Genomic DNA, 11,629 nt, shown 5'->3' with positions numbered 1-11,629 from the left:
TTTCTGGTCAGGCAGAATTCAAAGCTCCTGTAATACAAAGGTAATAAAACACCTCTTTCTGGGACTTCCCTGGTGGTGCAGTGGTTAAGACTCAGCACTCGCAGTGCAGGGGGCGGAGGTTTGATCCCTGATTAGGGAACTAAGATTCTGCATGCCACGTGGCGTGGCCAAAGAAGAAAAACAGAAAACAAACACCTCTTTCTAAAATGTGTCTAGCCAAGGAGCAGCCCAACACTCATAAACAGTTCCAGTGTTTTTCTGGTTGAGAGGTTTTGGAGCTGTGACCTTGGGAATGAAACCAAAACATTTTTTAGACAATCATGTTTAATTACCTCACAACTGAAGCTGCCTTTGGGGCCAAGGGACAGGAAGGAGGCAGCGAACCCAACACTGGAGCTGCACTCTAATCCTAGGTTTATTCAACACAGTTCTTTCCTCTACACAACACAGTACAAAGACAATATTATCTAAAATGCTACAAAGTTACAAAACTCAAAACAGAAAATGTATAGTAGTGACTGTACAATAAAAGCCAAAAAAGCAATGTACATGTTGCCAAAGTAACCTGCACGACCACCATGAATACCAACACAACGGGGGGTTCTGTGATGACCCGACAGAGCTGGCTCTCAACTTACCAGTTTCAGAGAGAAAGGGAGACATGGGTTTGTCTGTGTGTGTGTGTGCACACACGAGTACATGTGAAAAGAACCATTTTGGGTATTTGGCCCTAGAGGTCAGAAGAGGACTCGAGCAGGGGAGCAGGGCCAGGCTAACAGGAATGGCAGCTGCGTAAAAGCACACCCTTTCCTGTGGGACCCTGCAGGCCAACAGGTTAGGGCACGACCAGCCCACCAGATGGGCCCCCCCCATCATCTGTGGAATGGGAAACATGCTCCCAGGCTGGGGCTGTACCACCACCTGGAGCCCCCTGCTCATCCCTGCTGGCTTTGCCACTAAACTGACCCTCAGGAACTAGAAATGTGGAAGCTTTCTAGCCAGAAAACTGGAGGGCATCATTATAAGCACAACCCCAAACCAACAACACTCCTGCAGTGGGAACTCTGCCGCCAAGGGAAATGTAGCAATTACTGCCTTCACCTTCGAAGCCTGCCCCTGAGTGAGGAATTTCTTTCCTACCGATCCTCCTTTTGCTAGAAAAGTGACAAAAGTGAGTTGGATGGGATACAAGTCACAGGGCAGAGCTTCGGTGGCCCTGCTTATCGGGAGGAGTTGGAGCTGGAGCGGCTCCTGTGGCGGCGGCGGCCAGGGGAGCGGGATCGCCGGCGCACGGGGGACCTACGCCGAGGGGAACGTGACCTGTGAGAAGAGGAGAAACCACATCAGACACGAAACCCACGCCCCGGGAGCAGCTCAGCATCTGGGACCACAGGGGTAAAGCTGCCTTCTTTCGGGAACAATTCTACACAGCTTCACACTCGAACACTCCAGTCAGGACAGCTCCCTTTGGATGTCACTGACACAGAACCCTTGGGAGACACACAAATGTTCTGGAGACCAAAGGCATGACCCCAGGTGCTCTCCTCTTCTTCGAGGGCTGTGCAAAGTGCAGCTTGACACCACTAGCAGAGGATGGCCTGACATTGGCCTCTGCCAAGGGTGTTATGTTAGCCTTTCCCCTACTCCTCTGACCCTTCCGGTTTTCTCATGGAGGGAGGGGAGGGGCCACACCTCCCGAGGGTCCCTTAATCAGGCAGCTCTTTCTTTCCCCAGCTGGAAAGAACAGATGAGCTTTGAAGGCTGCCTATGCCAATGCTGCTTTCCCACCCCCATCATGAGACACAGGGGACAGGCAGGGCTGGACAAGGTCCCAAAGTCATCATCCTCACTTTATGTTTGTAAATAAGATAAACGGAAACTGGCCCTAATCAGTCCCCTGTAAGACCCCGAAGTGATTCACCTTCTCCTCATCCGTGGGGGTGACCTGCGCCACATGGGAGGCGGTGGTAGCATTCTCCTGGGAGGGCTGAATCGCCTGGGGGGTGGCCGAGGCCAGGGGGCCAGCACAGCAGTGGCAGTGATCTCCTGGCCATCGATTTGTCCTGTTGAAAAAAAAAGGATAAAGTCACAAAATATCTAACAAGCACCTACCCTGGGCCAGGCCCAATGCCAGCTATGGGCATACCATGGTGAGTGAGACAGAGAGGAGCCTGGGGGGACAAGGACAAACTACTCTGGTCACAGAAAGAACCTCATAATTACTGTTATTGGAGGTTTCATAAAGAAAACTACCAGGAAGCAGGGAACCTAATGGGGGACTCATCTTGGTGCACTGGGATAGCCTTCCACGGGAAGCACCATCCAAGCCAACACCTAAAGAACAGCCTGGAATTTGCTAAGTGAGGGGAAGAGCTGTGCCCCCGCCCTGAGATGGAAGGTGGTGTTGCACTTGAACTTCCTTCTTAAGAGCAATGTGAAGGGGGCACTGCAGTGAGGAGACCTGGCGGGGGGCTTTGGCAGGACTGAGATGGGGGTGAAACGTAAGAACTCAAGGGATAACGGGGAGGTACAATCACTGGAGCTTGGTGATGGATCAGGTGAGCAAGCCCAGGGGTGGGGTGAAGGATGATCAGCACCAGGGTTTTGGATGAGCTGTGATTTCCTGAGAGGTGGGGCCCGAGAGGAAGAAGGGACTTCTGGGGTGGGGAACAAAATGAAAGGATGTTCAGGAGTTGTCAAGTCTGTCTAAAGAGTTTGAAAAAAGTGCCTCAGGGAGGTGAGTCCACGTGCAGCAAGTACTAAAACCACACGTGTGAATGAAATCGTAGAACGGCAAGGGGAGGCAGCTCAGAATGGAGGCACAAGGAAACTGCAGGACCTCAGGGAAAGAAGGAGCAAAGGAAACTGAGGCACAGACCCAAGAATCCCAGGGGATAAGGCACCCCAATCCAGTCCAGGGACTGCTCAGGGGGCCAAGCACAGCCCGTGTACCCGCAAAGGGTGGAGGGTCTTCTATCTTCTCAGCTCCTACTTTCAAGGGAACTTCTGAGGTACTAAGGTGACTCAGGAATTTGGACCTATGTTCGCAACATACTTGAAAAGCTCAATTTAAGAAAACACGGCTTAAGGTGGCCCTGGCCCATGGCCAAAAGCCAGTCCAAATCAGGCATTTCACAGGCACTGACTATGTAACAACGCAGACAAAGTCATCCTCTGGCTAGCTACCAGTAGAGGCCAAGCCCCCCCACTTTCTTTCTGGAGACAGTGTGGAGCTGTTCCATTCAGTGGTGCACAGCACAATATGGGGACACACAGAAAAGTCCTACCAGAATCTTAAGACAACGTGGAATATTTATAATCACACACATCCTGAATGTGCCCAAGTTTCCCAAATTTTTAGCAAGTGCTCAGACTCTATCAAATACAGAAGATCGACAATCTCTAAAACAAAGGCATGACTCAACAAAGCCAAGAGCTGATGTGTGCAGAGGGATGGATCATAGTTTATGCTTAACTCCTAAAACACTCCAGAGGGATTTAAGTAGATTGAAAAAGTTGTACCTAAGTACCAAGGAAAATTCTGTAGTATACAAACTCTACCAGAGCTCAAGGGCAATTATCCAAAGACCTGTGAGGCTATTTATCAAATGTATAAGAGGGCCTCCAAGGATGCCAAGATTGTAAGGGGTTCAGACTCTCCTTCCCACTTGGCCTGGCAGCCCACACAGTGCTGTGGGCAGTCCCGGCTCAGCTCCAGCTGCCTGGAGTACAGCAGCAGTGAGCTGGGGCACAGACAAATCCGATATTCCTTCAAATGCAGGCTATTCGAAATTTGAAGCTATTCACAAGAGGTCAAAGGTTGACAAATCATTCTACCCAATAAAAAGTGGCTATGGGAAATGGGTAAAATTTGTGAATTCAGCGAAGTTATCCTAAAAATGCTAGCAAAAGGCAAAATGATTCAGGACTTCCCTAGTGGCGCAGTTGTTAAGGATCCGCCTGCCAATGCAGGGGACACGGGTTTGAGCCTTGGTCCAGGAAGATACCACATGCCGCAGAGCAACTAAGCCCATGTGCCACAACTGCCGAGCCTGCGAGTCACCACTACTGAGCCTGTGCTCTGCAACAAGAGAAGCCAACGCAATGAGAAGCCCGTGCACAGCAACGAAGACCCAATGCAGCCAAAAAAAAAAAAAAAAAAAAAAAGGAGAGAGAGAGAAAATGACTCAGAGAGGATTAAAGAAAACATTTCCATATAAAAATGATGCTTCGTTATATTCATAATATACTCCTTGTCGGGGGGGAAAACCGTTCATTTGATCCTTAAACTTTAACAGATTGATATTCATATTTGATGAATTTTTTTTAAGAATCATGCTCCACAAAACATGTTTTTGGTAAACACATACCCACTGAGTAAGAACTGGAATCTTGAAAGAGCTCCAGGGAGATTCTTACATGCAGCCAGGTTGAAAGTTGGTTTTAAACACACTATGCGTGGTGGGTAGCTGGTCTTGGACAGGGGACAAAGAAACAAGGGTTCAGAGGGGAGGTGGCAGGGCTTAACTCACCTCCATCCATGTGCTTCAGCGCCTTCTCGGCCTCATCTGGATTCTCAAACTCCACATATGCATAGCCTTTAGACAGATGGGGGTGCATCCTTTCTACAGGCATGTCAATCATTTTAATTTTCCCATAGGTGGAGAATATCTCCATGATATGATCCTAGGGAGAAAGAAGGGTCACTAATGCTCACCCACTAATCACTTGTGTAAGCGTCAGAGAACCCACCACACAATGACTACAACCTAAAGGGTAGGGCACCTGGGGGTAAATCTCCTAAACACATACGTATAATATATTCCATTAAAATGAATTAACCAGTACTCTACTTGGTCACGTATCACCAAGTTAGCCCTCTGAAATGCTACATTCTAAGTTCACCTTCTGGCAGAGGCTTGCTTCTCCAGTTTTCCACTTTGAAAATTTGCAAAAGAGACACACCCCACTGTCCACTGGACAGAAACAGGATTCCTCACCTTGGTCACATTCCTGGTGAGCCTTCCAATGTGCACTTTGGTGGGTTTAGGGGAAGGGCTCCGCCTTTTCCTTTCCTTTTCATCTCTTTTGGGTGGTTTGGATCTGATTGAAAAAATAAAAAATCCTATTAAGACAGTAAAACTCCTTTTTTGGTCTATTTTTATAATAACTATGGTAACTTTACAGCCCCCGGTTAATTTAGGTCCCCAGATAATTCACAGGTTTTGGGGGAGAGGCCCCAAGCCAATTACTCCCATGTGGAGAAGTGGTGCTGGAAGGGAGCTCACTTGGAGCGGGAACGCCGCCTGTTGTCATGCCTGCGCCGGGAAGGACTCGGAGAGCCAGAGGAGCTGCTGGAGCTGGAGCTGCGGGATGTGCTAGAACTTCCTGAGCGGCTTGATGCTGAAGATGAGCTGGAGCCGCTGCTGGAGCCCGTGCTGGTGCTGGAGCCTGAGCTGGAGGTAGAGCTGGACCGAGACCTGAGGGGCAAGAGGGAGGAGGTCACAGACAAGTGGTGGGAGCAGCATTTCTTCACTGAACAGACAAGCCTGCACATGCTCCAAAGAGGAACCGCTGGCCTCGTATTTTCAAGCCCCACTGCTTTCCCCAGCGGGGCAAACACTGACATCCTCCGATCCCCGCCCTAAGCCAAAGGCCTTGGTAGGAACAGAAAGCAGCATACGTATTGTGCAGTGACAGGGAAGGAAGAATGAGCTGCTCCCAACCTACACAGAAGCCTTGCCTACTGGGAGGTAAAGGAGGAGCCTGGCAAGTCAGAGCCACCAACTCAGCTTGAAAGGCAGCTACTGACTAACGCAGGCTGGTTTTCAACAGAAGGAAAAGGAAGCTCCAGGCTAGGGCAATCCAATCACAAATCCAAATCAAAAGCACTTGAGAGAAAAGCATACCCCAAGATGTCCCATTCCTTAACATCTCTAGAAAAGAAAAAATCCCAACACCTTCCTCTGTATATAATCAGAGCAAACCCCAAACCAGTGTGCCGTAAATTAGTCTCTATTAAAAACCTGAGTGTGTTTCCTTTATAAGAAGACAGAGCACTCTGCGGGCTCTTTGGGAAGGAAGAGGGACACGGCTGTGGACGCGAGGCCCTGGCAATGCTTTAAGCCGTCAGCCCCACCTGGTGCTGCTGCTACCACTGGAAGCGCTGCGTCTCTTTCGAGTTTTATCCCTGCCACGATCCTTCTCGCTTGACTCCTTGGTGGCCCCCTTATCTTTAGAGCGATCCTTGGACTTCTCATCAGAGCGGTCCTTGCGTTTGGTAGGAGAAGGAGCCCTGGATAGTGAGGAAGAGTATGAGATTACATGCCCCTTTGACTGAACCCTGAAACAACAGCACAACCCCAAAGGGCTACACAAATCCCAGGCAATCACAGAGCAAAATGATCTGTGGCTTAGGACACTTTCACTGTAAAATTCAAGACATTTCCAATTTTCCCCTTTCTGAGGGTCCCTAGCAATGAGCACCCCCAGAGTAGCACTAGAAAAATCTAACAGAAGGATTACCTAGTGCTGGACTTTTTATTATTTTCTTTGACTCCTAGCAAGCTCTTCTTTTTCACTCCTGATAAATCCATTCTCCCCTTCTGAGGTGTTCAAAGCAGCAATGGCGGCCTCACTTATCTGAACTCTCACTTCTAACTTGAGTCTGAGAAACGATCCCTAATCGATTGCAATTTACGCCAAAGTGCAGCCTAATAACAAGATAAAAGGATTTAGAGTAAATTGGCAAGACAACATATCTACTTTGCAGTCAGAAGCTGAGCACAGGAGAAGGCAGCAAGGAACACACTAAGCAGCAAGCATCCACAAAGCCATGAACACACGGGGGACCAGCACTGTCTCCTCAGGGGGGGATCCCGCCCCCACAGGAGGCACAGGTAGAACCATCACCTCAGCTTGTCTTTTTCTTAAGGAACGGTGTGGATGGTGATGTCCTGTTATTTTACAGGCGGTACAATACCCATTTTTCATTCTTAAGTTTGATGATGAGCCCTCCACAGTCCTTTAGAAATACTACAGCACCATATTTGCAGGCAGAACAGAGAAAAACCCAACGGATAGGATTAGATCTGTTGTTTCATTGCTGTAATCTTTGTAGGATACATTGAATATATGATATGACTGGAAGCAAAAACCATTTCAAAAGTGACTGGTACCGGCATCAAAACATTTAATACCCAAACACAAACAAATGAAACGTTCCCCATGAACATTTAAAAAGCAATAAAATAAGCCGTTGAAGAGTAGTCATTGTAAACATTGACTAATGTTAATGATATGCATATGAAAGTGTTATGGGGGAAGTATACCAAAGTCTGCAACTTACTTTGAAATGCAAGAAAAAATAAGACTGATGGGTGGCTAGATATAAATAAAGCAAATGTAACAGAAATGTATCATGTAGAATCTAGGTGGTGGTGACGTGGCTATTCACTGCACAAAATTTTTTGAACTTTTCTGTATGTCCACATTTTTTCAAAAATAAAATGTTGGAGGGAAAAAAGTAGACATTGGAATTGGATGAGTTACCACATGTAAGGGTTTAGCCAAGTGCCTGGACTGCAGCATGTACTCAGTGAACGAGCATTAGTAAATATTACTCAAGAACAAACAATTAATTATGTGCCCTGTTTCCTCGGGACTGTCGTCTTTAGTATTTCCAGTGAGGTTTTGTACAATCTGCTTGAGTTGCAAGCAAAGATCTCGGGATGTCAGCCTCAACTACCTCTAGCTCACCTTCCTGTAAGTAACTTGGACACAGCACACCAATCGGGATCCTGTTTCCACGTGAATAGTGCTGCCAAAATGCTGGAGAAACATTCTGACTGAAGAAAAGAGTGCCCAGCTTTGGACATGCAAGTCAAAAGAGAATGTCACCTTTGCTGCTCTTTTCCAGGGCTATAAAGTTTTTTAAGATGTTCTGTCTTAAAATAATAAGGTACTACAGACTCCCAGCAGGCAACGTTGGATATGGTTAGTGTCCTTGGACAATCAGTGAGTATAATTCAATGGTTAAGAGTCTGGAGTCAGCCTGCCTGGGTTTGATTCAAAGCTCTGTTGTGTGACCTGGGACAAATCACTTAACCTTTCTGAGCCTCAAGTTCTCATCAGCAGTACAGTGACACCTCATAGTTATCAGGGACATAAACCAAATTAACCCATAAAGGAGTTAATTTGGCACCTAGTTAAGGCTCAATAAACGTTAGCTAATGTTAGAAGAGAGGCTCTGGAGGCTCTTCTCCCACATAAACTCTTGACTCTAAAGTCACACACAGTCTCTGAATGCTCAACAGGGGTCCCTGGACTGCCCCCATTAGGGTCACCAAGAGCAGCATTGTCCAATAGAAAGAGTGCCAGCTACAAGAGTACTCTAAAATTTTCTAGTAGCTGCATTACAAAAAATCTTGGTTAACAGATAAAATTAACTATTAGTAATATATTTATTTGACACGCTACACACCAAGTATTATCTTTTCACCAATGAGTATACAAATTCATTAATAAAATATCTACACCTCCCCATACCAAGTCTGTGAAACACCTCAATTTGAACTAGGTATATTTCAAGTACTCAATAGCCACGTGTGGCCAATGGCTACCTTATTGTTCAATTGGCCCAGAATGCATATTCCTGGGCCCCACCGCCGTCCTAAAGATCTGCCCTAATGTACTTTGTGAAAACAAGCACCACCGGTTATTCTTAAAACGCTAAAAAATTAAGAACCACAGAGTAAGTGAACGCTTTGCTGGGTGTGGCCTGAGTACTAGAAAGCAAAGGTTGAGGTTCTCTGTTTACACAAGTTCAGGTAACAGCACAGGACCTTGATTACCTCCCCCATCCTCCGGAAAGGTGCGCGTCCAACAGCCAAAGAGAGGAGAGAACAATTAGTTAAATCTCGAGTAGATGGCGTTTCAGCTCACATCTTCAGAGCACCTTCCCCATTTAAAAGTACATTTTAGGCACAATTCATGCGAAATAACAAAGAGAAAAAGTCACGCCTCTCTTCCATCGATTTTAACCTTCCCGTATCCTCCCTTCTGGGGTTACCCGTCAAACTGAGCTCCAAGACGTTAGGGGCCTATCCCCAAGGACTAGCACCGAGAACGGCACACAGGAACCCGGCAGACGTTCGTGGAGTCGATGTCTGAATTAACGGCTTCGAAGGGAGGGTCAGTCGGTCACCCAGGGCATCCCACAAAGCAACTCCGCACCCACCGGCACCGGCCCCACACGCGACCTCGCCGCCCCCCGTACGCGTTCACTCACAACTCCCCAGTCCAGGCGCCGGGCCGCGAGCACTTCCAGGGTAGGGCCCGGCGTTGCGGGCCTGGGTCTCCAGCCCGGCGAGAGGGCCCCGAGGGCGGAGACCGACTTCCCGGCTGCTCCGAATTCCGGGGGCCTCACTGGGCCCGCCGCAGCGCGGACGAAGCGAGGGCGCCCTTCCGCCCGCGGCGGCCCCGACCACTTCCGGGCCGCGGCCTCGGCGCCTCCCACTCAGCCCGCCCCGGGCCACACTCTTTATTCTCAAACCCTGTGCCGCGCCGCTAAGCGGCCGTTGTCACCGCGTGGCCGGGGAGCAGGCCGGCTCCACGATGCGCCCCACCGAGCCTGGCGGGCGGCCCCCGAAGCTTGGATGGGGTCGGATTCCCCCTACTTACATCTTCCCGCCGCCGCAACCTCCTCCCGCTCTCCTCAGCCTCTGAGGCGGGCGCTGCTCTGGCGTCAGGATTAGGGAGCGGGAAGGCACCGTCGTCCGGCGCGTAGCGATGACGTAGAGACCGCCTCAGCCAATGGGCGCGAGCGAGGAGAGGGTTAAAGGGCCAAGGCCTTTTTGGGGAGAGACGCGTCGGTGCACTTATATTCTGTCTCCCTCTCTGGAGGGGCGTCTGGGGCTGCCCCGGGCTAGCTGCACCCCTCACGGGGCCGGCAAGCTGACAGCTCTCTGGGCCTGGAGGGCTGCGCTGTGTGGGCAGCTCGCGGGCCGGCGCGGAGTGGGTTAAGGGGGCCACGGCCCCGCCCCTATCCGTGCGCGTGCGCACTGGGCTCGCGGCGTGCCTCCCGGAGTGCCAAGGCGCTTGGCTCCAAACTCCGCAGCTTCGCGCTGGGAGAGGCCGGGCGGCGGGGTTAGGGGAGGGCTTCGCAGGTGCTGCGGCCTTTGGCGGCCGGCCGTGGGGACCCGCATGGCGGAGGCGGCTCAGCGATCCGGGCCCATTGCGGGGATGGGTTCTTGCGATTACCACTCGTGGTGTGAGGGGTGACCGTGTAGACTCAGCTTCTGCGCCGGCGGAATTCTGCCTGGTGGGCAAGACGGGGTTGTGCAGCCAGAACGCACGGGCAGCAAACTGCAGGGTAGAAGATAATGTGCAGAAAGGGAGGCGCTTCCGAGGAGCTGACACTGCAGCTGAGACCCGAGTGGAAGGGCGCGCCCGGCAGAGGAAACAGCTGGTGCGAATGCGCGGAGGCTCGCTGGAAGAAGCCGGGGCTAGGAAGGTGGAGTTTAGCGTTGGACGAAACAGGGAAGATGTGCAAGATACGGCGCCATGGCATCATCCCCTGGCCGGTGGACGGTGCTGGCGGGGAGGCACTGTCAGAGCCTTCTGGCGAAGGCAGGAGGGTGAGGGTTAGAGGCCCAGGACCAGGCAGGAGGCTGTCGGAGTAAAACCGGCACTGAGGGCATCAGGGCTTGCAGGTTTGTTTACCGCTACGTCCCTCTTCTTCCCGCGCTGTGCCTGGTAAGCAGTCAACGCTGCGTTACTGTTAGTTGGGGGCAGGGAAGGTGCACCCCCGTCCCACACGCCGTGTGAACAGGTGGGTGTCCCAAGGAAGAGAAGGGAACAGATCCAAGGTGCTGATTTGGGGGGAAGGAACCAGTGAGGCTTGGAGATGGATGAAATGTCAGGGGAAAGGACAGGAGAGTCCCGGATGCGCCTTAGTGGCCCCGATGGATGGGTATACCTGTGTTTGTAGTCTGCAGGTCATTGCTTTCTGCTCCATGTGGTTTTCCCAGCCAGTGGATAGTGACTCCTTTCCTTCATCCAGTTCCTCTGGCCCTGTCCAGGGTGTCAAGTGTGCCCCTAACACCTCACCCTGGGCCGAGGGGTGTCTGAGAAGTTGGAGACAAAAGAGAGTCCTGGAGGAGCAGCCTGCTTTTTGAATCCTCTCTGCCTAGGCACCAACACTCCTGGGGGTGGGGGTTGGCAGGCAGAGTCAGTCTGGGTCCGGGTTCTCCCTTTGCATTTAGATTTGGGGGGGAGGGGGCCTTTATCTCTGCATCACTGTCACATCTGCCATGGCCACTAATGGAGGCATAAGTGGAACAGAAGGGTAGCCCTGGCCGTGCATCAGTGAAGAGACCCAGAGGGTCGGTGTTGGGGATGGTGTGGCCTTGATGGGCCAGGCCTGCAGCACACGGAAGTCTGTGAGGAGGCCACGGCAGCACATTGGAGCCCCACATATTCAGGGCCACGTCAGTGTGTGCCCGAAAGGCCCCAAATCCAGAGCCTTTGCCCAGGGACACAGTGACACCCTAGGTGGGGATGGGGCAAGCCCATGATCCCCACTGTGGCAAAAGGAGGATGGGGACACAGCCAGCTGGGCGGACAGCCC

General features: G+C 50.9%; 1 protein-coding gene across 3 annotated transcripts; it reads right to left on the bottom strand.

Moving 5' to 3' along the window:
* Positions 1-391: 391 nt before the first annotated feature.
* On the bottom strand, positions 392-9,757 carry RNPS1 (RNA binding protein with serine rich domain 1). Of its 3 annotated transcripts, none has more exons than XM_060077955.1 (8): positions 9,682-9,757; positions 6,526-6,713; positions 6,140-6,295; positions 5,289-5,480; positions 5,001-5,103; positions 4,533-4,686; positions 1,922-2,063; positions 392-1,320 (listed from the first exon to the last, which is right to left on the bottom strand). In XM_060077955.1, exons 2-8 carry the CDS (start codon positions 6,594-6,596, stop codon positions 1,221-1,223), a joined length of 918 nt encoding a protein of 305 aa, XP_059933938.1. In that variant the 5' UTR covers positions 6,597-6,713; positions 9,682-9,757; the 3' UTR covers positions 392-1,220. The 3 variants fall into 3 exon arrangements, with proteins under 3 accessions (XP_059933938.1, XP_059933937.1, XP_059933939.1); XM_060077954.1 differs by lacking the exon at positions 9,682-9,757 and adding an exon at positions 9,290-9,480; XM_060077956.1 differs by lacking the exon at positions 6,526-6,713 and having other exon boundaries at positions 9,682-9,756.
* Between the last annotated feature and the right edge of the window lie 1,872 nt (positions 9,758-11,629).

This window comes from Mesoplodon densirostris, chromosome 16 (genome assembly GCF_025265405.1).
Source record: "Mesoplodon densirostris isolate mMesDen1 chromosome 16, mMesDen1 primary haplotype, whole genome shotgun sequence".
NCBI classification, from domain to species: Eukaryota; Metazoa; Chordata; class Mammalia; order Artiodactyla; family Ziphiidae; genus Mesoplodon; species Mesoplodon densirostris.
This window is presented reverse-complemented; position numbering and strand designations above follow the sequence as displayed.